Source organism: Thermobia domestica, chromosome 18 (assembly GCF_964235325.1).
Source record: "Thermobia domestica chromosome 18, izTheDome1.hap1.1, whole genome shotgun sequence".
Classification (NCBI taxonomy): domain Eukaryota; kingdom Metazoa; phylum Arthropoda; class Insecta; order Zygentoma; family Lepismatidae; genus Thermobia; species Thermobia domestica.
Window position 1 is genome coordinate 19,608,838 of NC_137471.1, and position 24,376 is coordinate 19,633,213.

Genomic DNA, 24,376 nt, shown 5'->3' on the forward strand with positions numbered 1-24,376 from the left:
CCAACGCTATTAATACCTCGTGGTCAGTGGCGGATTTACGAGGGAGGTGGCTTTTGAGCTGAAGCGTCCCTTTAAAAGTCTTGGGTATCTTACAAGAGTGAAGTTAAATGTTAGTATTTCCTGTGCTCATAAAATGCAAGCTCCCTCCAAAATTCCAGGAAAAGATTAGTGTTAAATCTCGCGTCCAGAAGTTATTGTGTTTCTGTTCAGTGTTAAGTACGGAGGGTGTGGTATGGAAGACAAATGATAGTATTGGTATTCAATGAAAGAAAGGTCAGAATTATGCTCCCAGTGTAATGCCTGGTATTGATTTGTACTCCTATTAATAACTCCGTGGTATAGTAATGTGTTATGGGCGATGATGATGATGTGGGTTTCTACCCATAGGCAGGCCTTTCACGTGAAGGCCCTGGGCAAGGAAGACGCGTGGTGACTAGTACCATATAAGATAATGATGACGTTCTAAGAACGGGAGCTAGAGGTTAACATGGGATTCAACTCACGTGTCTTCATCGGAAATCGAACCCGGGACCCCTTAAACACAAGGTAAAGAGTGTGTGAAGAAAAAAGAAACAAACATCGGATTACCATCAATTCACTTCGGACACATAGTGGCACTCAAATCTGTATCACTGAAACACATGCAGGCGTGAGTAAGCACCTGGAGAGGTAATTACAGCCTTTCTTATCATTTAGCATTACCAGTGTGTCGTTTTTTTCCACGCTGCACTTACATGGCGTTGTACAGAGCCACAATTACGTCTGTTGGCGAAAATTGGAATTAATTTTGTTTTCTACACCAATCGCTTTGCATGTTCCCAAATATACTCCTACCAAGTTTGGTTGTATTCTGTCAAGTGGTTACGTCCCCAGAGATCTCCGAACAGCGATATTTATTTTATGATAACCTGGTATATACGTGTTTACAATAGTGTAATCTTATTTAATAGTGTAATTTTGTGAAGCATTGCTTTAAATTGAAGCTTTCATGCGGACTTACTTCCACTAAAAAGGTTGCTTTTACCGTCTGCACTAGCGCAACCGTCTCGGGCAACTCTCAGTATCCGCCACTCGTGAAGAAACATTGTGTTAAATGGAAGCTTTCACACGGGGACACTGCACTGGCCGCCACCGCATAAGGTTGCCTATGTATCTTTCATAACAACAACAACAACAACAACAAAAACTTAGTTGGATTACTGATCAGATCAGAGACGAAAAATGTGCAATTGTTTATAGCCTAAAATTTACCTTATTTTACATCATACACTGGAGTTCTTTACTGTCTTAAAACAACTATAGATTATTCCTATATTTTGTGTTAAACTACAGTATCATCCCTGTGATGAACGCATAAGGTACCAAGAACAGATTGTTGCCTGCTTCTTAAAAGAAAAGGTGAAAATGAGATGGATGATAAAAGTGATATAACGAAAATAGGAGAAAACGGGGAAAAACCCACGAACACTGTAGCTTTTGAACAACCAATCAACATCACATGTAATATACTTTTATTTTGTAATTCAATTGGCTAATTCGAGTCAACAGTGCGAAATTGATTTAATTCCTGCGAGTGTTTTGTTCTCTAACGCGTAAGTAATATTGTAGTTGTTCTATTGTTTTCGTCCTCTTAAAGAAAAAGAAGTGACAATAAAACAATGAAAAGTCAATAAAGAAAATGATTACACGTACACCTAAGTAGCAGTCACAAAGAGCTGAAACACCTTAAAACTAAGAATTCCACCTTCCATAGCAAACTGAATTGGAAAATAATCGGCATTTCAGTTATAAGGTTACCATGCCTAGAAGAAAGTCGCAAGATACAAAGACTAATCCAGTGCTTCCAGAAGACTTTGTGCCTCTTAAGGCGGGTCGAGGACAAAAAATTAGGTCCAAGTCGTCTAATAGAATCAAGATCTTTAACCTTTTCCACTCCAAATGTTTTGCCTCGTGTTATTTATTTTGGGGTCTAAAAGCTTTAAGAATAACTCCTAATTATCCTACAAGTTTTCAAAGAGAAAACATAAATGTGAAATCACCTGATGATTTTATCATCTATTTTTAGAAAACGTATCGGACATCTTCCGACATTAGAGCGGAACAGAAAAATCATTGTCGGACGAGGTCCGACATAGAATTAGAAAGGGTTAAAGCAGGAAACACGTCTCACTTTAAAGATACGGAAGTCAAAATTATATCATCATACTCATCATTACAAGCATCACATAGATCTAAACATTCTTCACAAGAACAATATATGTTTTCTATTTCATATGTCTTATTCAGTTTCTATATCTCTTTAACTCGTTTGTTCTCCAAAACGATTATCCAAATTACTCTAAAGCTTCATCACTATGTAGACAAGAAAATAATAACCAAACATTCCACTTTCTCAAGTTGTAAGTTTAGTTTTTAGTATACGTCCCCAGTTGGGAATATTTCCCAAAATTACTAGTTTTGTAACGTTTTCTACACAAATCGTAGAACATCGTGAACTAGAAACACTACAATAATAGTAAAAGTTATTTCTAAACCAGGTACCTCTAACTCGTCATGGTTTTATGGCATACACGGTCGTAAAATATTTGATTTTGAAAATGTTCACAATAGTGTTAATAGACTAGTAATTTTGAGAAATACGGTACTACGTACGCAGGTGTATATGTGTATGTGGTACTTTATTCCGTACTAACTACGAGCCGAATCTAAACGAAATTTGGTAGGGAAGCAGCCCATCGTGTAAGGTGTAAAGATCACTATTCTAAGTTCCTCGAGCTGGAAATCTATGCCCTGTCCTAAACATTCCGACGCATTTATCTTTAAATCTGGAAATTTACTACTACGCGTATCCTTTCTCCTAGACATTCGTAGTCATTTACTGTCATTTTTCGGGACTGCGATGGCTCAGTGGTACAGCGTTCACCTCTGGTACATTTTGTCCCTGGTTCGATCCCAGATCGCGCCAAGTGAACTTTGTGATAGACAAACACCATGTGCGTGGGTTTCTTTGAGGTTCTCCCGTTTCCTCCCTTTTTTCTTCATTCCACCATTTCATTCATTTTTCGTCATAATCGTCTCTTTTATCCTAGCCGGCATAAACGTGAGACGTAAAACTTAAAGATTTTATTTCTTTTTTTTTCACTTTCACTTTTTGGTATCTTCGGGTTCAAAAATACCTTGCCATCCACCTGTCTTTGAAAAGCCACGCACTTACATCAACTCTTACATTCAGTTGAGATAGCATGAAAGGAATATGAATTTTTTTCTTGACAAATTCAGACCCTTGTATATACTCAAAGTAGAAGACATGGTGCCTCAGTGGTAGAGCGTTCACCTCTAGTACGTGGGATCCTGGTTCGATCCCAGCTCGCGCCAAACAGACTTTGTGGTGGACAAACACCGTGTTCGTGAGTTTTGTCGGGCTTCTCCCGTTTCCTTTCATTTTCTTCATTCCACCATTTCTCATCATCATCGTCGCCGGCGTAATCGTGGGACGTAAAACTTGAAGATTCATTTTATTTCATTATAACCAAAGAATTAAATATCCTATATGCAGTTGTGAGAATATGATTTTCTAATGCTATAAGGATGGCCAATATTTTTTTTTTTTCATTTTAGCAAGACTGTATGTGTATTTTATTTGGTAAATAGAAACAAGAGCATGTAAGATTGACATTTCAAGAAGAGAAGATAATATCTTACAAATTACTTCGCTGTCTCCTTCCCCCTTCTCTCTGCTGGCGCCTACTTTTCTTCCGGTTGCTTCTCCTGGGCTTCGAGGGAAGACATACTTTGATAATTTCATCATAGTCCGGAGGGGCTTCATACCCAGGAGGGTTGTCTGGCGGTTCTTCGTTTACTCCGGCTTCCTCTACAAAAAAGAACCCAATTAGTTTACTATTTATGCACAATTCTATCAATATTTATTAACAAGATATAAATAATTAAAAGAAAGACACATATAAAATATTTTGTGTGGAGTATATGTTCTCCATGGGCAGATATATGGACATTACTCAAAACCAAAAGAAATGTGGGTGTGGAGAAGAACTGAGAGAATTAGTTGGGTTAAACTGAAAATGGACAAGGAACTGTTACATATTACAGGAATAAACGTATTAAAGAAACATTAATTTTTCTACAGAAAGGGATAGCAACTCGCAAAGAAACAGAGGATAGTTCGTGTAGGCAACTTCATCCTCTGTTTCAAGGGTACATATATCTCTTGTTTCTCGAATACTGCTCGTGTCCCTGTTTCAAACCCCGGACAAGTAAATTTGTGGAGGAAAACATCGAGTCCGTGGGATTTTTTCGGGGTACTCTCATTTCCTCCCACAACCTCATTCCACCAATTTTTCCATCTTCATTTGTTTGCATTAATCATTCACCTTTCTTAGCCAAAAGGGCATAATTGTGGGACTTTAAACTCCCTTAGCCTAAAGGGCATAATTGTGGGACGTTAAACTCCTTTAGCCTAAAGGGCATAATTGTGGGACGTTACACTCCCTTAGCCTAAAGGGCATAATTGTGGGACGTTAAACTTCCTTAGCCTAAAGGGCATAAATGTGGGACGTTAATCTCCCTTAGCCTAAAGGGTATAATTGTGGGACGTTAATCTCCCTTAGCCTAAAGGGCTCGTGGGACGTTAATCTCCCTTAGACTAAAGGGCATAATCGTGGGACGTTAATCTCCCTTAGCCTAAAGGGCATAATCGTGGGACGTTAATCTCCCTTAGGCTAAAGGGCATAAATGTGGGACGTTAATCTCCCTTAGCCTAAAGGGTATAATTGTGGGACGTTAAACTCCCTTAGCCTAAAGGGCATAATCGTGGGACGTTAAACTCCTTAGCCTAAACAGCATAATTGTGGGACGTTAAACTGAAGGATTTCATTTCATTAACATTTTCGAACGTTGCTCGTGATGCTGACATACACTGCTGTTTGTGAAAACTGCAACACCAAGAAAGACCAAGTTTATTTCACATAATAGTTATGTGACTATTCAGAAATGAAAACAATTTTAGATCTGTGCAACACTTCTAACGTTAATGAATGTGTACAGCATTAAAGCTTTATGAACTACAATCAGATCCTCTATACATTGTGACATCACTTTAAACAGACGTTCGTGTATTACTGAGGAATCGCGTGCTATGCATACGTTGGTCCACAAAGACATCAACAGGATCTGCTGGATGACCGTAACGAGCTATATAAGGATTAATATTACTTCTGATTAATTTAATGAACTATTTTTTCATTATTTAATGAATGTGGAATAAGTTTTATAACAATCTATATACGTATAATGCTAGGTTTATATGTTTGTCCCCAATCTTCTCGACGATGAGATCTCGAAAACCACAAATGATAGAAGTGTCGTTTTCACTGGTCGATTCCGAATTTTGTGTAGATTGTCCAGTTCTCATTCAAATTTTCAAAAACCGTGTAGTTCTATTCAACATTTTAGGGACCGTTTTGAGCCCATAAGATTAACATTGTTGTAGGCCGAAACTACGGTGGTAGGCAACCCGTAGATAAGTTACGTATGGCGGGTTGACGGACATTGCAGGCGCTTTTCTTAAAGCTGAATGGCAAAACCTATTGCGTGCTGGCAACTTCAAAGGCCTCAAGAGACGCAATGAGGCGTACTCGGACGGATATGGATTTATTAGAAAAACATATTTCCACTTGATATCGTGTTACTCCTACAAATTTGCTACAAACTCACTCCAACATTTATACATAGCAATTCCCTTCCCTAATAAGTCTCCTATCCTTTACTTGTGTGAGTAAGGAGACATGCACAGTGGGAAGGAGATTCGTGGTCATAACAGAACGATGCACTGAGTAGACAGCGCAGATTCAGCTTGTTTACATAAAAATGTGTTTTTTCTTCAAATGAATTACAACAGGTTTCAAGCGCAATGAGGGTCACTGTGACATGTTTATTGTTCGTTCGTCTTTATGCTATGAGTTGCTGATTTCGATACTCCTGAACGGAAATTATTTCTTAGTCTTTATCTCGACAAATAAATCGTTAGCCTAGAATTACTCTCTTCTTTGCATCCCTAATTGTGAGCCACTGTGCCTCAGTAATTACTCCTTCCTCCACTGGTCTAGTGTCTAGTGAGGGCGCCTTTGGTTGACGTGATCCCGGTAGGAGAGCCTTTACGGATCGAGATGGGACTTACTCTTGGGACACTGACTGCATTAAAAACAACAAACAAAAACAGAAAAAGCTTCCTGTGATCCATCATTGCTTTCTGCTGTATGATGATCAAAGTTGAAACTGGGAATGATTGTTTTGTACAGCTTCCGTTTTCAACAGAAAGTTACTGGATAAGATGAGATCTATTCTTGAGGCGCTGGATAGATTTCAGAAAACAGTTTCTCGCTCAGTGGCAGATCCAGGGAGGAGGGCGATCGGGGCGATTGGCCCCCTAGAAGAGGAAAGTTTTTTTTTATTTTATATGTAAATTAAGCCCATCTCAGAGTTTGGAGCTCTTAAAAGTAGCTCTAAGTAGCAGTATTACAACCCACCACTCCCCAGAAGTGCGTTCTGGATCCGCCCCTGTTCTCCCTATTACAATTTTTGCTCTGATTCTTGTCTACAGACAGACGGACGGATGAACATTACCGTTCTGCAAGATTTTCCATACTTATACATAGAATGGTTTTTAAGTTTAATAAAATATATACATCGCTTCTGCAGCGTACGACGCCACCCAATTTCAAGCTTCAAGTTGAAATCAGAACATAGAATCCTCATTCTATTATTATTTTTCTTTCTAAAAATTTCCCTGGAAATTAAATGTTGGTAGGTTTGTGTTATAGCTATTATCATCTCAATATTTTGATAACTATCTTTTAATGAAAGGGAGATTTAATCTGTGATTTATCCTTCTATGTGGTCGAGCAACAAAAAACAGTCTAAGCCAAAGAATGGTAGAAATTGTCGCGTGAGAATGGAACATTTAACACAACAGAAACTTCATAAATTAATGGTTGAAAGCTTAAAAATTAAGTCATTCTTGGAGATAATTAAACATTTTGTCTCAGCTCATAGGGAACACTTTTTTCCCCTTATTTTGAATAATTATGTGGTATTCAGTGCTTGTTTTATTCGTTACTAAAAAAAGATAAAGAAAACGCAACTTATTTTTGGTAATTAATTAGGTCTGGCAGCTGGTTCTTTGAAATGAATTCACAACTAAGCTCCTTTATCGTTGTATTTTTATAAATATAAGTTTATTTGACACGCTAAAAATGTATGTAGCGTACGTAAAAACGTAGGTTACATGTGTAAATCTTGTAGTTTTTGGACTTAACGTATACCAAAAGTAAACTGAAGAAGTATATATTTTTTTACGTACTTTCCGTATAAGTGTTCCGAATAAACGCACTTTCTGTACGAACGAAAGAACTGTCAGGATCTCACATATAGATGGACATACGTAACATATAGCTGACGTATGTAACATATGTATAAGTATGTAATATTCGGAAGATGTTAGACGTCAGGCATTCTGCAACGGCATGATGGTAACGTACGCTCCGTACTGATTTCTATAGTAAACATAAGGATTCCGTATATTTGTACATTACACCTCTGACCGGATAAGGGATTTTTCCCAGCGCAGTTTTTAGTGTTGCAGAGTGTCTTCGAGGCTAAATGACTTGCGTCCGAGAGTCTGGGATTAGCTCTTTCGTCAGAGTACACGCAGTACTGATTCGTCAAGCTACAGACCTCTCAAAAGCCTTGTTGCTGTAAGTACGGTACACATTGAAAAATAAAAAAATTTTCACGGACAGCCGTATAGTTCGGATCTGCAAGTGACATATGCTATGTAAATGCTACATAAGGATTGTGGTTTTCTTCGTTTACATGTTACATCATGTCCCTGCTATATATTAACATCTAACAGTTTTTCGTATGTTACGTGTGGATAGGTACACTCATGTCCAAAATGATTGTCGCATATCTATAACTGTCTTCTTGTAAGAATATAATTTGATAATGATTTTGTAGGGTACTTTTGATTCTGATACTATGTGTATAATCGGGAAATGTATATTTGTGGTAAATTTCATAGGAAAAGAATTATAAATACGAAAATCAGAATAAGTAAAACAAAATGTTGCTAAATGGACAATAAAGTTTATGTTCGTTTTATTGTTCTTATTTACTGCTCTTTTGACATGAAATTTGCCACATACATGTCTTTGCTGGTTATACACATACTAACATTATAAGAAATACCGGGCGATTTGGTTATCAAATTATATTCCTACAACATCATATTTATAGACATGTGACAATAATTTTGAACATGAGTGTACATTACATACGTCTATCAGGTTGCAATATCTAGTTTGTTTCCCGATGAGTTGTATCATCTAAACAAAGGAGAATCACCGTACGGATGTCCGTTAACATACTCAATTTACTTATTAGACTAGGCTTACTTCATTTGGATGAGTAGTCGGCGGCAGAAAAGGAATTTTTGCTTGTAACTCTAACTTTGTTAAACCATTTACCGTTGCCTTACTCCTTCCACCTATTGCGGTCCCTCACTGTCATATTGTTCCGATGCAGATGGACTACATCACCCAAGGATGTTATAAAATAGAGGATCTGCCCATACAACAAAATCGTGAAGCCATGCGTCACAGCTTCGCCACACCTACTCTGCCCACTCCGCGCCACTAAGATCGCAATGTTCTGAGCCAACGATCATGGCGGAAACGAGAGTAGCCAATCAGACGTGCCAGCTCAGACGATGCTCGGTTGTTTTCTGGCATCATTGAGTTCACATGATGAAGATACGTATGGGCAGATCCTCTATTTTATAACATCCTTGACATCACCCATTGGTGCTGGTAATTTACGGTGTATATCTTCCGTATACTGAAGTAGACAGCAACTGTTACCTTGCTCTGCTACCGGGAAAAGGAGGCCTTAAGGATACCTTCCCAATGGGCAAGGAAGGCGTGTCCTTGGATCCGGGAGTTGGAGGTTAAGAGTCTGCAATGTACCCCTTGACGCTGTTAGAACGACAAGTAGGTAAGCAGGCGGCAGGGACAAAATCGGGACGCCCCGGGTTATCTGTGGTTTCTGGTGTGAGTTGGACTCTGCCGGGCTTTGGGCACACCGTGGGATTCGGTAACTTGGGACTACGTTTTTCAAAGAGGTGAGCTTACCTTTTAACACTCGGATGTTGTCACTGCTCAGAATGGTAGACTCCCGTTCGTTAGGGAAGCTGCTTTATTTCGTAAGGGCATAACAGTGAGACACCCCCGCTCTGCTATAAGTATCTGACAACTCAGCGTATTTCTTCTAATGGTTAAACCTATACGGCCGATTGAATCCAAGAATGTATCCCAGAAGCAGATTTATGTTATATTATTCATGTGCATATGATCAATAGTTATTGTTTAATCTATTTTCATGTTACAAACTGCAAACAAAAGACGTTGACTATTCCTGATTCATGATAAAATTATTATCCTGTTAAACATGAGTTATCGCATATGAAAGAGGAATTAGGGTTTAAGGCAAGAAGAACATAGATTGTTCTAGTTCTTTAGCTCAAATCTATCTGTTAAGTTCCCTTTGTGTCACGGTTTTAATGGAGTGCCACGGCAAACAAGTTCGTATTCTCCGATATCTTGTGTATCCACTAGCGAATGTTTCCTTTTCAAACATCCCTCCAGAAATCAGGCATGCTTTATCATTCTTCATCCGTATGCTACGAACGGTCATTACGCGAGAGAATGATATTTTACTATAGACCTACATAAATATGCACCACTGCTATGCACGAATCCATTTTAATGATATAATTTCATTTTTTAACATGGAGTACGTATATTACCCAATTTTCAATCATATGTTCATAGCAGAATGTTAGATACAGGCGGACGTTAAGTCCGCAAAGGATTTACGGATGTTACAATTAGGTCCTTGGGAATTGGGTTTCACGTGATTGTTACGTTGATTTCTACACTTACTTTGTTATGGTATTATGTTCACTTGAAATACGCGAAACTCAAATGATTTTATGCTTAAACTTAGAAACCGGCTTAATGTACACGTGCGATCTGGTTTCCGACAGCTCAAATGATAATAGAATCATGAGTGTAGTTATAATTTGTTATGAAATAACAAAAGTAAACCAGTTTTATACACAATATTTGTTTCTGGCAGCAGTACATTTGAAGTTGCTCCTCTTTCCATAAAGGTTAATTTCCCTCAGCACAAAAATATAATTAGTTCCGTTTGGCTTTAGGCAACTCTATTATCTATCTAACTATGTATCTATCTATACACAAGGTGTTCACTTATTATGTAGGCAAAATACACGGTGAAATCCTCACACTCAAAACAATAAAATCGTCCATATGAACATAGAGCGGAAAACGCGTTGTTTCAAAGTTACGAGATGCCGAAATCGAGAAAATTGTAACTTTGAGGCTGCCTAGCTCGAAAAATGAGAGATATCAAGAATGGTTAAAGAAATCTTAGAGGAATAAGTACACTGACTATCTAAATAACCATGTTTGAAAGTTGGGACGTATCGGTGCAGCGGATTTTATAGAGGGAGCGGCGGGATAGGTTCCGCTCTTTCACCTCTCTCTCTCTAAAATCATGTGCGCCGGAACAACCCAACTCTGAAACGTAGGTATTTAGATAGAAAGTGTACTATGTTCTACACTGTTTCTCTAGTAGTTCTTTAACCGCATTTAATATCTCTAATAGTTTTCGAGCTAGGCAGCCGCAAAGTTACAATTTTCTGGATTTCGGCATCTCGTAACTTTGAAACAATGCGTTTTTCGCCCTATGTTCATATGGACTGTTTTATTATTTAGGTATGAGGATTTCACCAGTAGATTTTGGCTACATAATAAATGAACATCCTGTGTATATACAGGGTTTAACGGGAGGTAATGCAAATACTGCGATAGGTAGTTGTATGTGACTAGTACAGGAAAAAAGATCATATGAACATATATCGCGAAATGCCTAGTTTTCGAGTAAATTGGGGAAAAGAGGAACAACGAAAAACACCACGTACGTATTCCCCGGTTTATTACTAGTAGTACTATTAACGCATACAAAAGTGTATAAATGCACTGTCAAGGCTTCTTCCGGGTGATCCTAGATCCTATTCACCGCGCCGAGTAACGAGACCTTGGTTCCAGATCCATGTCCTGTACGTCAGTTGCGTGTGTGAGTGCAGTGAGTGTGGACAGGTCAGTGTCGTGTATTACTGTTGCAGTTCGGGGCGTTGAATGAGCCAACATGCCAACCGTGTTCACAAATACAGAATACGCAGACATAATATTTGTTTATGGGTTCTGCAATGGCAAAAGTCATCTGGCTGGCAGTAAACGAGTTCCGGCGTAGATTTCCAAACCTTCGAATACCAAACATCCGTGTATTCGCCAACGTGTACCAATCCATCAGGAACCATGGCACAGTGCATACTATAGATATGCTGAGAAGCATAGAAGGCTGGCTCGTACTTCACGTCGGCGTATATTGCAATCAGTATAACGCAGCCCCATAACAAGTACCAGGCGCATAGCATGTCGGCTCGAGGTCGGGTCTGATATAGCAGTGTGAAGAACATTAGCAGAGAAAGATCTGCATCTGCACCTTTTCAGCGTGTGCAAAGCCTTCATGATGGTGACGAAGAGAAATGTGGCTTTTGTACATGGGTAACACAACATGAGCACTTAATCCCGTATATCATGTTCACCGATGAGACTACTTTTATGCGAGATGATATAAATAAGTTAGTAGCCACAATTGGCATTATTGGTGTGATACCAATCCGCATGCCACCATCCCCACAAATTTCCAGTACAGTTTCTCGGTTAATGTGTGGTGTGCCGTGGTGAATGACATACTCAATGGCCCAATCGTCCTAGACAATAATCTGAATTGACAGATTTTCCTTCAGTTTCTGGAAACGACATTACTACTTGCATTTGAGGACATACCACTGTACATTCGCTAAAATATGTGCTCTCACTAATGGTACTACAAGTAATAAATCGGTGAATACGTATGTGGTATTTTTTCGTTGTTACTCCTTTTCCCCAATTTATTCGAAAACTAGGCATTAGGCGATATATGTTCATATAAACTTTTTTTCATGTGCTAGTCACGTGCAACAACCTACCGCAGTATTTGCATTACCTCCCGTTACACCCTATATATGCGTTTTAAAGCACTATCACATCTCCATTTGCGATACAAAAGCATGGAAATGCGATACAAATTGAAAAATGTATCGCAAATTGCGATGCATCTTTCCATCTTTCATTATTACCACGGAAGCTAAAATAAGGAGCAAGCTAAAAAAAAGTTTTTTTTTTTTTAAATGAAAACTTTTCTTTGAAGGGTCGGTTGCTGCAAGAAAAAATGACTCGACTTTGGGTTACAAAACAGTTTTCCACTCTGTCTTTCCTTCCCTTTGTTGGTTTGTTGCTAGTGGGTTATCCTCCAGACCTCAGATTTCAGTTTTCCACTCTGTCTTTCCTTCCCTTTGTTGGTTTGTTGCTAGTGGGTTATCCTCCAGACCTCAGATTTCAGTTTTCCACTCTGTCTTTCCTTCCCTTTGTTGGTTTGTTGCTAGTGGGTTATCCTCCAGACCTCAGATTTCAGTTTTCCACTCTGTCTTTCCTTCCCTTTGTTGGTTTGTTGCTAGTGGGTTATCCTCCAGACCTCAGATTTCAGGTCATCCTATCCTTGTTTCTGAGTGTGTAATAAAAAAATAGTCGCTTGAAGAAAAGGCACATTAACAGCAGAGAAAACGAGTTCAAACACGTTGAACTTAGCCGATATATGGTGTAGCATGAATGGGGTTTGGATATGGTAAGTAAAAGGCAGAAGTGCGTACAGTAGATCACTGAAACAGTTAGGCATTCTTCAGCGCCGAATAGAAAACTACACTTGTTTTTCTTTTTTTCACTTTTCATTTGAAGTATTGATATCATACTGGATGTCCTTTTACGCTCCTTTTAAAAACCAACATACAGGGTGGTCCAAAAGTAGGTATACACCTCTACATTGATCAGGTATGACATTCTAGCTTATAGGTTTATTTCCTTCGGCTGTTCCGAGCTTAAGATGTAAGTAAAAAGGCATTAAGAACAAACAATAAAGCAACTAAGTCTATCTGATAGATAACAATAAGAAATTATATAAAAAGGAATTAGCTGATCAGTACGGGACTGTATACCTACTTTTGGGCCACTCTGTACAGTATTTGCAAGATTTTTCTTCGCAAGACGCCACGAATCTAACTCAGAAAGCATCACGTCTAAATAATAATAATAATAATAATAATAATAATAATAATAATAATAATAATAATAATAATAATAATAATAATAATAATAATAATAATAATAATAATAATAATAATAATAATAATATTCATAAAATCCAACGAATACGAAAGTAATTCAGAATTTCATTCATAGTAAATAGAATTGTGAAGCACTTTCACATTTATTGAGCTTCTTTGTTCGTGTGTCTGTCTGTGTGAGATCTGGCGACCAAGACGAGTGGACCGAGAGTTCGTAAATTTTGGTCACGGGTACCTTGGTCCAGGCCCAGAGCAAGGCGAAGCGTTTTTTTAAAATTCGAACCAAGGTACCCAGGGGGGCCGTTTACCGGGACATGAAAAAGTAGCAGAAAATGACTGATATTAGTGTCAAATCCATGGTTTTTGCGGTCGCTGAGATCAATGGTGAAACTCCGATCGCATTAACTTCCAAATTCACTCCATTCGGCTGCAGAGCCGGGAGTCCCCCTCCGGTGATACCGAGACATGTAAAAATAATCCAAAATAACCGATATTGGTGTCAAGTCCATAGTTTTCGCTGTGGCTGAGATCAGCGGTGACACTTCCATTAGCGATGATTTTCAAATTTAGCTACCATTGTATGCGGGCCGGGGGTCACCTGCGGGAGGGGGGAGTACTGTGACATGTAAAAATAATCCAAAATGACCGATATTAGTGTCAAATCCATGTTTTTCGCTGTCTCTAAGATGAATGGTGATACCCTCATACGCATTGACTCTCAAATAGAGCCCCCAGGATATATATATAACACTATTAAGTAGAAGGTTACATCTATTGCTGTTTATCTTCTCGTAACACAAACAATAACTACTTGTAAATAAAAATACGTTTGAAGAGAAGTTAGCAACAGAAGTAATAAATACTTCTTTCTGTTCAAACCAGAACGCAATAGCTGTCTGTCTGCTGAAATAAAATAAATTCAAATACGTGTTCGAGCATGTGAAATGTTGCAATGTTACGTTGTATATCCTTGAATTAGCCAATTGTATACATGTTAGTAGCGGGAAGTGCGTTCGTGACCGGGGAAACCAATGAGAATTGCGTTGGCAAAATCCTTGTGTAAACACCAAGTACCTCCGGACGTGACTGTCATTCTTAAATAGTCTGTGGCCGAACACACAATAAAAATGTTTGAGGCTAATAAAAGATGCATTTTATTTCTAGCGATTGTAATGACGAAATTACAATTCTATATTTGTCGGGAAAGCCATTTCGAAATATAAATTTCTTTATGGGCCATATAACCTGTGACCCTAGACGGCTACAAAATTAAATGGTTGGTATTTAAGCTGTTTTAGTGTCCCAAACGCCTCTGAATGCTTGTTCCAAAAGGCAAAACAAAGACGGCGAATTTCATAAACCATTCTGTAATATACTTATAATGGTTTTCTGATGATTGAAAATGTACTCCTATCTTTCAATTTTAAAGATCTATTACCTTTTCCATATTTTAATATACATATAACCTTACTTCGAATTGCCCTCCAAAATTATTAAGACAAACTCCCATTATTCAAACCAATAATTCTTTTCTTTTCCCTCTTTTTTCATTATTTTCTTTCTTCGTTTCTTTTTATTTTGCTCCTCGTGTTATTCTGCCTTTTGTTTTGTTCCTTCGCTCCTTCTTTATTTCTTTTATTTTTTATTACAATTCTCCTAGTATGTTTTTTGAGTACAATTGTTTCTTCTTTTTATTACAAGCTTTTACTAACTTTCTTTTCAATTTATTTGATTATTAGAATCATATATTGCAACTTGAATTTCTCACACTCTCTTACTAATTAAAGCTCTGAAATTTTGTACTGATACGTAAACCCGATGGCAACACAATACTTCTATGTAACTTCCACTTTAGCTTTTAACTTCAGTTTTATTGTAAAATTTAATTATCAAACGCCTGCTTCCTATACAACCCCAATACTCATAGAAGAGTTGTTGATTGCAGAACGACTAGGCGTTCAGTTAACTTCATGTTAACAAGTCTGAACATGTTTTCGTATCATAATGTTTTTTTTTTTTTTTTTTTTTTTTGAATGAACTCATATAAGACTCGCAAAATGTAGGGGTCTACTTTTAAAAAAAATTATTGGGCATGAAAAGTGCCTTTTCAAATTCGAGACGAAATTAGACACATGGCAATTTTTGTCTCATTTCCGAGATGAGACGAGAAATTTAACAAATTCTGTGGGCAATACTAAATCACCCAAGTCTTAGTTCTCAAACTCTGCTTCAGTGTTTCGTTATTCATAGTATGCAAGCTATAATTTGATAAAGTGATTGTGTGAACACCACGAACTACAACGTTTAAAGATTTACAAGGTATTACACAAAGTAAGGACCCCAACCTTTCAGTGTGTATTACTTCTTCGAGCACATGTTACAACTCTAAACACGTGCTATTGTTTATAAACACCAATACAAGCATACGATACACGGAAGAAACTGGAAGACACGAAGCCGGCTAGGAGGAAACCGAAGATCAGCTAACCGTCCAGAAGTCACCCATAAAAGAGCACCAGGAGATAGAGGTCTGCACAGGCTCGAGCCGGCTCGCGCGTGCCGGACTCGGATCTACAACATATATATATCACTTCGGTCCCGGGTTGGGCTCGGACCGTAAATTTTCAAATGTACAACCATATTTCTCGGGTCTTTTCGGCCCGAACCTTGTGAATACATGGCACAATAATATTTACTAAACCGTTCTTTCTGGAGAACTTTTAAAGCACAACTGCAAAATTAAACCTCTAATTGCTGTAAATAAAAATACAATTTTGCGTTAATTATTAAGTTTCTGTAGTTCGGGCTTATTTCGGGCTTATTTGATTATCACACGAGCTCGGGCCGGGCTCAAGCCTAAATGCTAAAACATATTTTGGACTAGGGTCGGGCCTCTCATTATAAATTCATGGGCCGGGCCGGACTCGGGCTAAAAGTTCCGGTCCGTGCAGACCTCTACCATGAGAGGACCAAACTATCAGTTCTCAACTGATCACCTAGAACCTAGAACATTTGCTCCTGAGGTCGCATTAAATAAGGGAGTTCCCTGATCCTACGTTATCTCGGATAGCCGCATTGGGCAAAGGAGATTTCTAATCACTACCCACCTCTGGGGTCCGCATTGGGCGAAGAAGGTACCTTCCAAACTGTCTCTCATAGTCTCTACAAACTAAGGAGATTCCTTTAACAAACACACCGTAGAGACTGCTTTGAACAACGGAATACCTGTACATACCTAATTTAATACCTTCATTATCCGAAGCCATTTTACGTGTGCTAAAGACTTACTTGGAAACATTTTTATTTTTATTTTACAAATGAACTTTGTAAACTGTTCTATAGAGAATTGTTTTTTTTATAATAAAGTTGGTGAAGAGCTAATCCCGGGTTATTATTGACTACCAAAAAAAAAAAAAAAAAAAAAACATTTTTAATATACTCCAATAATAAATATGAGTTAAATGTTGATATATCACACTCTTCATGGATATAATATGACGCGGAAAGATTTTGATAATTTTCAGATGAAATTAAGAAATACACCAGAGCATAAAGTTTGAACGTAAATAAACGAGATGAAAAGAAAATTTGCAAACCGAGACGATAAAAAGCTTCTTGAGAAATGAGGTGAGAGATAATTCTTCGTGAAACAAGTCAAGACGAGACTTCTACTCAAGGACCCGACTTGGACTACCAGCTGATATGCCTACCTTTTCTTGGAGACGATGCCCAGATGATCCTCAAAGTGTTCTCTTTCCTACAACATGCTTAAGTTGTGACTTCTTTGGTAGAGCATGTTTCACATTTTAATTAACTTATATCTTATTTTATCTAACGACTTTTCATGCTGATTTTGTGCTTGTCATAGCGTTTCCTTCCTTTTGTTTTCTTTTCTGCACAATTATATCCAGTACTATTATTATACCGCATTGACTTGATCCCTAGTCTTCCGTTGCAAGCGCTGCTATCGTCTGAAGTAATTCCCCTCGCTTTCTCTCGCTTAGGAACAGTTGAACCCTTATTGGCTCAACGCGAGGGTGTGTGAGGGTGTGAACTTTAGTTCGCATTTTTGCCACGGCTCAAGACATTTTGGCAGCACAGTAATTACGGGCTGCCCAACATGTATTCACCTATTACCGTGCTGCCCCGGCAGAGATCAACGTGTCTTTGTGTATTAACCAGTCTTTGTATTTGTGTGTTGAGTTTGCGCGTTTCTTAAATGCTATGACATTTTTTAACTCCTAAATGAACTGACATCTTTTATTACGCTATAGACCACGCTTTTAATTTGCATTTTTCCTGGGAAATTATGCTCTTTTATTCTTTTCTTTATTTCCTACTTTTAATGCCACAGAAGGGTGCAAAAGACCTTGCTGTCGACGCGACCAGTCCAACTCTTTCAATAAATAAATAAATAAATTTTCAGACGAGAAAAGCTTATTTCTTGACTCGGATCACCTTTTGAGGAGCATTACCTTTATTGTAGAAGTAGTTCTTTTCTAGTTAATCAAGTAAGGAGTAAAGGCTTGATTGCAAAATATTGAGTAAAGACTAACAAATAATATACGCCATCAGGAAGTCGCGGTCGGAAAGATGGATTGCCTCCGTCGACGGTGGTGGGCCGCCGGAGGCAGCCGGCATCCGTTTGCGGCGGCACAACGATCTACTTGTTCAAAGTTGCTGATCTTTTGCCGAGGCGGCAAGCGGTCGAAAATCGTAAAATAAAATGCCTTTTGCCGACTCTTTGGCGACTGTTGCTGACCGCCAGAGTCGGCAAAACAGTCGGACAGACCTCCATCATGACAATGCTGTAGCTTACCGCGTTAAAGCCTGCACCGAATATGTGACTACTACAGGACTGAAACTTCTTGAACACCCTCATTACAGTACAGATCTTGCTTCCAGCAAAACTTTCCTGGTACCCTCTGTATGAAAGTCTAGACATTTCAAAGTCCCCTTAGAACTGGGTCGAGACGCGGGACATTTTCTCGAAAATCGGGACAGGTAATCATCCTACTTGGAATGTGTAATTTCGAAGGCAATCTTCTCAGAATACAGAAATGTATATTTTTTGAAAGGTATGCAAAGTTTGTATAAAATACCTAAATCCTAGATTTGTCAAATACGTACCTTGCGTGCATAATTTTCTATGGATGCAGGTCTGTGTACATAACATTTTAACTACTTGGATCTACTGACTACACACTGAAACATACATTTGTAATATGGAATGTTGCATGATCCTTTCAATTTTTTGAAACATCAATAACTATTAAGTACTACAAAAGGTTCATTTCTTATCTTCCAGCTCATCTTCATAAATGAGTAAAATTAGTTTTGTTTTCAGTTACCCATATTCAAGTGTAATTATAGAATTTCAATAAATAGACAGAACTTGTCACTTACCAAGAAATTCGCTGATTGTTCTGATTTGGCTTTGCCATTCTCTCTGTTGCCGAGCTCTGGCTCCCATTCGATAAAGCAACAACAGCAAAGTACAGATCAATAGAATTAAGCCTAGAAAAGATGATTTAGGAAATTAACACGTTAACTATTAAACGAAATATTACATATACTTGATAAGTATAAGATTTATTACATACTAAAGACAGGTCGTTAGCCAGCCCAAAAATGAAGGGGGCGGTAGAAGTTAGAAGGGGGCCGATCCAATCATATTATATTTCATCACCAAATTATAGTTCATTTGCAAGCCTACCATCAATATTTTAAGGAGGTCAGCAAACATGTAGGGGGCCCCACCCCCTACACCTCCCATGGATACGGGCCTGACTACAGACATGTCTCATACTGAAATTTATGTGTATTTTCTATTTAAGCTTTACGAAGGATTTTTTTAGATCTACACAAGGATGCACATAGTGAATTTTCAGTTATTGTGTTTGTTTAGTAGAAGGAATCCAGCCATTTTAAAAAAAAATAATAAAATAAAATAAAATAAAAATAAAAACATAAAAATAAAAAAAATCGTGATTTCTACACATTAGGTTAGTTTACGTTGGTTTAGTTTAGTTTACAATAGATTAGATTAGTTTAGGATAAATTATATTAGTTTAAAAATGTTACAATTTCGCTGATTTATGTTCATACTAGACTAGTTTATTTTAGTTTAGGTTAGGTTAGGCTAGGTTATGTTAATTTAGGTTAGATTATATTCGATTAGTGTTAACTACTTACATCATCTTTATTGCGCGTATACTGAACATAGTCGAGATGATAGCAATGGTGAATTTCACTATACCGTACCACATGATATAAAGTTTTTTCTTGCTTTTTATTAGGAATTAGAATGTTCTCCGATTGATGCCACCATTTTCAAATTCCGATTGATGCCACCTTGGCATTCTTGGGCAATTTTCAATATTACGTCATATTTTTACGTCACTGTTTCACACCTCTAATTTACGCAGTAAACGCTGATGGATGAGTTAGAATCTCAGAAACACAGCAAACATACACAGTAAAAAAACTTTTTTTTTTTGCAGGATACATGTAGTCAAAACTTTCTACAATTTGAAACATTTTGGTGATCATTTCTGGTATGGGAGCAATATAGTGACGTCACAATTTAAAAAAAAAATATTCATTCACTTTAATGATTCGGTACGAAAAAAATATTTAATCAAATTGGACCAAACTAAAGGAAATGGCAAAGAAAAATATAAAATAAATATTTCTTACTCATGAAAGCACCACAGTAAAACTTGCAAAAAGATAAAAAGTGAGATAAGGGTGTTTATGTTACGCTAATGTGGATAGTGTACAGGAATCATATATACCCGATGACGAGACACGATCATATGTATTAACAATACCACGTCATTTTTGTATCATCTCAGACTCAATAACTTGATACAAGTAACGCCTATGCATACCGCGGTCCAAAGTAACCGTGCCCATCCTTTGTGGCTATCACGAAAGGTCAATCTCTCGATAATACCATCAAAACTTCAGAGAATATTTCTCATGCATTATGTAATGGACGTGCAGTGGTTGCAAACTATTCTGACTGGTGACGATATAGAATGGTCGGAGTACATGAACAGAATTTTCAGAAAAACAAACTATACGTCAACTCCAGCACGCTATATGTTTGGGCCACTTATTGATTCTCCAATGTCTCATCCAGATACCGTTCTTAAAACGTTGTTATGTGGAAGAAGTCTGAGAAAAATATCTCTATATACATATCACAGCAGACATGCACATATACAAAGTTATAAGGGAAATAAAGTGATCTGATATCGAGCGCTGGCATCACTTCGTTGCTAGACCAGGTATGATGCACACACTAATGTCATTCATTGGATCCATTGGATATCTTATGAGAGGAAGCGGTTAGGAGAATTTGCTAGTCAGCGTTTGGAGGTGTGAGAAACATGTTTTCCGAAAGAAAATATGGATGAGAGCAGTGCGAGGATTGCGTATGGTGGCATCCGTTCTTCCTGAGGACTTTATTCACGATGGAATTAACACAGTAGAAGAGCTACAGTGTAGACTTCACAAAGCAAGGGGAAACCCAACTAGTCAATTTGAAGATTGACATGTTAATCATCCCTGTTGTCATTACTCACTTGTTTATTAGATCACAAAGAGAGGGTGATTGGTAAATTAAGCTGTACTGTCAAAAGCGCTTTTTTTTAGAAAGCAGCTGCACATTTCAACTATGCGAGATACATGACGTGGTACATTGTTGAGATGGAAAATGCTCTCCCTTCTAAGCTTAAAGACACTGTCTTAGAAGGACATAGTGCTTGCACCATAGAGCTGGACTTTGGAATGATGATCATGTAGGTTAGTTTGGAGATCAAAGTTATATTAGAAAGAGGAAGGTAAAATGCTCATGTAAATGTAGAAGATGCTTATTGGGATGACTTTCTCCAGATCAAGTTTCCGGATGGATTCTATCTTACCATATCTGCAATATCGTGTCCATATCAGTGGATCTGATGGAAGAGGATTCCAAGGAAAATACTCACAAAGAGAAGGAAGCCAGCTTGATCAAAATGACCGAGAGAAGATAAGAGAAGCTTTTCAACTTTAATGCATTTATCCACTAAATACTGAAATCAATGATATTGTTTCACGTCACTACTGTCACCACGTCAGTACTGGAAATACAGGCGACCTTAATGTAAATGTAGAAGATGCTCTGGAGATTGGTGGTAGAGAAATGGTTTCAGATTTTAAAAATAATTTACCGCATGGATTCCACCACAGTCTAAGAAAAATCGCGAATACCATTTCGCCATTCGAAAACAAATTCAAACTTGGAAAGAAGGATTGGATATTATGTTTTTTTTTTTAAAATATACAGCCGCTTATTAGTTATATCGCAAAAGAGGCAAATGGATCTTTCATATGTTCTCAATTTTGAACTATCTGTTTTGCCATTTAGTCTTTTAAGTGCGTATGGGAACATGAGAAAAAGCAATAAAAGTGTTCTTATGAAGAAACTAGCTCTTCCGAGACCATATCTCCAGATGTTGAGTTAATTGATGCGAATGCGATGATGTATCACATACAGTAACCTAACAAAGGAACCGCATATGATCTGTTCAGAAATCTCACTCATTATTGCTGTAGAGAACATGACAGTACTTTGAAGCTACCTCGCATCTCAAAAACAAGACACAACCTTACATAAGAAAAAATAAGTGAAAAAAGTTGGAGATTAGTTGAAAGTCAGCGACAAATCAATTACGATAACAAATTGACTTCTCCATCGAAAAAGTCGTTGGCTTTTAACTAATCTCCAACTGTTTCAAACTTTTTTCTTCTCCTGTAAAGTTCTTTATTTTTTATTTTTTTTTTTAGATACGAGGTATCTGCAAAGTATAGTTGTGATGTCATTGTTGTGTTTAACAAATACACTGATCAGCCAGAAGATTATGACCACCTACGTAATGGTCGATATTGTCCACCTTTGGCACGATAAAAGTGGCGACGTGTCTTGGCATGGAAGCAATAAAGTCTTGGTAGGTCCCTGGAAGGAGTTCGCACCACATCTGCACACACATATCACCTAATTCCCGTAAATTTCAAGGAGGGCGACGATATGCTCTGACGGCAAGTTCAATCACATCAAGAGGTGTTCGATCGGGTTCAGATCCGGCAAGATGGGAGTCAGCATATCAATTGGAACTCGCCGCTGTTTCTCGAATCACTCCATCACACTCCTGGCCCTGTGATATGGCGCATTATCTTGTTGAGAAATGTCATTGCCGCTGGGAAATATGACCATCATGAAAGGATGTACGTGGTCTGCAACCAGTGTACGATATCCCTCGACCCTCGTGGTACCTTGCACAAGTTCCACTGGATCATGGATACCCACATGAATGTTCCCCAGAGCATAATTGAGACACGGAATCTTATCTGCCACCCTCAGTACAAGTGTAAAGGAGCTGTTCCCCTGGAAGACGACGGATTCGCATCCTCTCATCGACATAATGAAGGTATCGGGAGTCGTCAGACCATGCAACACTCTTCCACTGCGCCAAGGTTCAGTGGCGATGGTCACATGTCCATTTCAGTTGTAGTTGCAGGTGTCGTCTTGTTAACATTTTCACATGGATGGATCGTCGGCTATGGAGGCCCATCGTTAGGAGGGTTAGGTGCACTGTGTGATCAGATACATTTGTGCTCTGCGCAGCATTAAAGTCTGATATTACTTCCACCACAGTTCGCCGCCTGTCCTATTTTACCAGTTTTTCCAGCCTACGACGTCCGACATCTGCAATGAGGGAGGTCGTCGAACCTCTCGACGTTTGCATGTCGTTTCACCTTGGTTTCGCCACTTGTTGAAGACTCACCACAGCACTGCTCGAACACCCGACAAGTTGTACAGTTTCTGAAATACTCGTGCCGAGCCTCCGGACCATTACAATCTGCCCTCAGTCAAACCCAGATGGATCGGGCACATTTCCCATTCTACACACGACTAGCACGCTCACTGATATTACATGCACTGTACGTGTGTCTGACTAGCAGGCATTCCTCGTCAGGTGACTCTGCTATCACCTGGACAGGTTTATATCGATAGTAAGTAGATGGCCATAATGTTCTGGCTGGTCAGTGTATAAGCCACAGTTTATTAGGACTCATGAACGCAAGGGACGTACATATTTCTGCATTCTATCTTGTTTAGTTTGGTCCAACTTGTTTAAACATTTTGTTCACAGTGAATTATTAAAGTGCATTTTCAAATGAATATTTTTCCAAAATTGTGACGTCACTATATTGTTCCCATACCAGGGATGGCCACCAAAATGTTCCAAATTGCGGAAAGGTCTCATTACATGTATTCTGCCAAAAAGCGTTCTTTACTATGTGTGGTTGCTGTGTTACTGAGATTTTAACTCATCCATTAGCGTTTACTACGTAAACTAAAGGTGTGAAACAGTGACCTCATATATGACGTAATACTGAAAATTGCCCAAGGATGCCAAGATGACATCACTCGGAATCTGCCAAATGACATTCTATTTTATAATAAAAAGCAAAGAAAAAACTTTACACCACATGGTACGCCCTCCCTCCCAAATCTGCCCGACTAACAGGTGGCTGGAAAACAAGATAGAAGAGATGTTGGACGAAGATCAATTCGGATTCCGCAAACGAAAAGCCACCAGAAATGCCATTGGGTTGATGAGAATTATCTCAGAACGAGTTCTGGACATAAAGGAAGAGTTGTGTTTGTGGTTCATAGGCTGGTAAAAAGCTTTCGACAGGATCAATTGGACGAAACTTCTGAAAATACTTAAAGAAATTATGGTCAACTGGAGAGACCGACGACTCATTCGCACCCTGTACATAGGACAACAAGTCAATTTACGCTTGAATGAAGGAGAAACCAATAGTGTGGAGGTTGAAAGAGGAGACAGACAAGAATGTAGTATGTCGCCACAATTATTCAACATTTACAATGAATGTTTAATGAAGAAAGTAGTAATGGGAATTGGAGATTTCAAGATT

At 38.3% G+C, this 24,376-nt stretch overlaps 1 protein-coding gene across 1 annotated transcript in view; it reads right to left on the bottom strand.

The window, feature by feature from the left end:
* Positions 1 to 24,376, bottom strand: part of Culd (CUB and LDLa domain) — a 170,098-nt gene that overhangs the window by 38,378 nt on the left and 107,344 nt on the right. The window contains exons 13-14 of the mRNA XM_081745400.1: positions 18,788 to 18,898; positions 3,703 to 3,871 (exon numbers count right to left, since the gene is read on the bottom strand). Of these exons, the coding sequence (XP_081601526.1) occupies positions 3,703 to 3,871; positions 18,788 to 18,898 (280 nt within the window). The remainder of the gene's footprint in view (positions 1 to 3,702; positions 3,872 to 18,787; positions 18,899 to 24,376) is intronic.